Here is a 3,175-nt window from a genome sequence, read left to right as displayed (position 1 = left end):
GTCGTTCTAGCACGCTCGGTCGCTCGGGGTTTCGCATCGCAAAGCAGGTTGATCTCGCGCTCGCGGTTCCTCGCTTGCGGAATCGTTGTAGTCTTTCGTTTTTGGCGCCCGGCAAACGAGTGCGTGAGACTGGTGCAACCGATCCTGCGACTGTCTGGCGCACTAGCGCACTGCTTCGGTCGTCGTCGTCGTTGCCGTCGTTATGCGCGCGTCAGTATTTAAATAGCTGTCGAACACGTGTTTTACATTGCACCGCGCAGCGCCGAGTGGCGAGCGAGTCGATCATAAATATTAATTGATCGATATTTCGCTGTTTTTTTCGATCTCGCGCCCCGGCGCTGGAGTGCGACCGAAAGAGAGCGAGAGATGATAGCGAGGGTTAGCGATGATTTTGTTCGTCGCTTGTTTGTTTTTTTTCCCGTACACATATCGCTTTTTGCCAGCCACATTTCTCCGTATTTTATCTGCCGTATTTTTTCTGTATGGTCTGCAATCATATTTATGCTCCCTCCGCGGGCCAACACACGCATTGCAACGCCACGCAACGCCACGGTTCGTGTCGACCAACACTCCGGAGTGGCATTCGCAAAATGATACAGCGCGCGCACCTCGATAAGGGTCGACCCGCGGGACTGCGGTGGGGAGAGACATTACAATGTTGAAGAAGACTAAAACACGGACGCGCAGGAGCGCCAGCGCCAATATGCAAACAACAGTCAGGCAGTGGAGAAGCAAAAAAACGGACAACTACACGGACGAATATTGTACCAGACGCAGCGGAATGTGAAATGCTAATGCTGGCAAACGGGTTGAGCGGTGCAAAAAGCTGAGGAATGATAAATTGCTTCTGTAATAACACACGATACGAATGTACCGCCGGGGCCGGGGGTTCCGAACGGTGAGCGGAAACAGGAAAAGCGGGGAGCAAAAAAGATGAAATATTGTAGTACAACCGTGTGTAGGGCAGTATTGGCACCTTTTTCCGGTGCACTCGGTGCAGGTTAACATCTTCATGTTCGTGACACGCATCTTCAAATTAGCACGCATCTCGCTGCCGTGACCTTGGCTGCTTTGGTGGCGTTTAACAAAATCTTTCACTGGCTGATCATACAGCAACTATATCTTAAAACAATGAGTTCATTGAGATCACTGGATTCAGCTAGGAGCGTAAGTAACACATTAAAACCGACAATAGAATGTGACCCACGAGAAAGAGTGGTCCATATGACGGGCTTCTTTCTGGTGCCATTTGTCTTATAATTTATGACATCACCTAGCAACGATCGCTCCGACCTTTGAACCGGGTCCTCGGGTCGATAGATCGGTCCGATGCGCATCAACCTGTGGTATCGCCTGCTGATCTCGAGTCCTTTTTTGTCATCCTCGGTCGGTTCGCTTCACGCTCCGGTGCGTTAGGAATCGGCCGAGCCGCACCTGTCCGTGTCCTGCCGTTTTGTCTGCACCGGTCGTGGCCGGTCGGTCTCTATTCCGCCGGTGCCACTCGCGCCCGGTGATAATTTATGTTTCATTTATCAAACTAGGGGAAAATATAATGGCGTTATAGATTGTCTTTTTCCTGTTCCGGCGCTCGATTACAGGCCCAGGATAGTGTGCACAGTGGACACAGGATTGAGTCCTCCGGAGCAAACCAGAAGGGCCGGACCGGAGATGGCGCGGATAAGTGCCGCCTATGCTAGGTCTCTAGGGCCCAACATTTTCCCAACCTTGTAACGTTAATCTTAATGGTCATTTAGCGGAAGGTGATAATGATTTATAATGATTCCGATTATACGTTTGTTAGTGTTTCGCTGGGATGAAAAGGAGTCTCAACAAAACGTGGCTCGGAATGAACTCCCGAACCACGTACGTTATTTGTTGGCGTACGGTGGGCAGCTTTTGGTTTCGTTCCCACCCCGGGGCAAGGCCGGCAATCAAATGGTGATTTAGATGATGAGCGATCGAACAGCTCGAATGTCGAATGGCGCCAACGAAATTTAACGATCAGCCGGTTCTTCTCGCATCACGCATCGATCGATCGATCGAACGATCGTATTTAAATGAGATCAACGGTTTTACGCGAGGCGATGAATACCGATTTTTGGTCGTTTGAAAATCGTTATCGAGCCCGATCCGGACAGGTTTCTGTGAGCCTCGCACGGGCACGAATTCGGCGGTGACAGTTAGTGGGAAAATGGGCAAATTTATGTGCCTGTGGCCGTGTGGGGTGTAATAAAACCAGCACCAAGCCGAATATGCTAATGCGGCTGGCGGTGCATCTCTGGGTGCAGTTTCGCTGACCAAAAAGATGAGGCAGGCAGGCTAGCGATTAAACACTATCAACAGGTCTCGCGTCTCGAATGAATGCAGGGGCATTGTGTCGATCGGTTTGATGTGTTTGACGTTTCGTGGACGCCTGGACACGACGGCGCCGGCCAGCAGCAGCAGCAGCAGCAATGTGGTACTATTTATGGCCCCATAATGATGTTTCGACTGGGCATCCACGTGACCTTCGAGGGCAGACTCATTTGTAATGAGTTGCACTTGAAGCCAATTAATCAGCTTCAAGTGGAGCCAACTTTCGCTTATCAAATCGCTCCCGGAACGCCTGTGACTGAAGGAGATGAACTGCGCCGTGGAGATCTCAAACTCTACTCGGGGGTTATTTCGGTGTCAAGAATTTATTTACGCTAACCCAAGGCATACCAAAATTTGAGTCGGCTTTTCTAATGAATCTTTTTTTCTTTCCCTCTTTTTAGGTAAGAGACCTAGACCAAGGCGTTCCGAACTGGCGCTGCAACGGTCGAAAAATTAGTCAATATTTCCATAGAACCATTCGCGGGCACACGTACTAACCCGGGGTAAGTGACGCCATTCCGGTGCAAATTGCAAACAAATGGCTTTCGGTACGGTCGTTCATCATGCCATCGTTCCGTTCTGCCGGGTTGGGTGCCACATAGTTTTCCGGGCGGGACACGATTAAGCGATTTTCTGGCGCACTGAACTGTGGCAAATGATTTCTAGGCGCGCCCATTACCGCGTTGTTGGTGGTGGTCAACGGTTAGCTTTTCGTGTTTCACTATTTTCCCTCACCGAACTCCTCTGGCTTCTGACCCTTCAACAAGACACGAACAAGCCTTTCCAGCTTTGCGGTTCCAATCGGTGTTCGGCGAAACCG

At 50.5% G+C, this 3,175-nt stretch overlaps 1 protein-coding gene across 1 annotated transcript in view; it reads left to right on the top strand.

The window, feature by feature from the left end:
- Window positions 1–2,760, top strand: part of LOC128270674 (protein apterous-like) — a 21,138-nt gene extending 18,378 nt beyond the window's left edge. The window contains exon 6 of the mRNA XM_053008086.1: window positions 2,757–2,760. Coding sequence (XP_052864046.1) covers window positions 2,757–2,760 — 4 coding nt within the window. The remainder of the gene's footprint in view (window positions 1–2,756) is intronic.
- Window positions 2,761–3,175: the final 415 nt, after the last annotated feature.

This window comes from Anopheles cruzii, chromosome 3, assembly GCF_943734635.1.
Source record: "Anopheles cruzii chromosome 3, idAnoCruzAS_RS32_06, whole genome shotgun sequence".
In the NCBI taxonomy this organism is placed as follows: Eukaryota; Metazoa; Arthropoda; class Insecta; order Diptera; family Culicidae; genus Anopheles; species Anopheles cruzii.
Note: the sequence above shows the minus strand (reverse complement) of the source record. Positions and strands in the feature narration are given on the sequence as shown.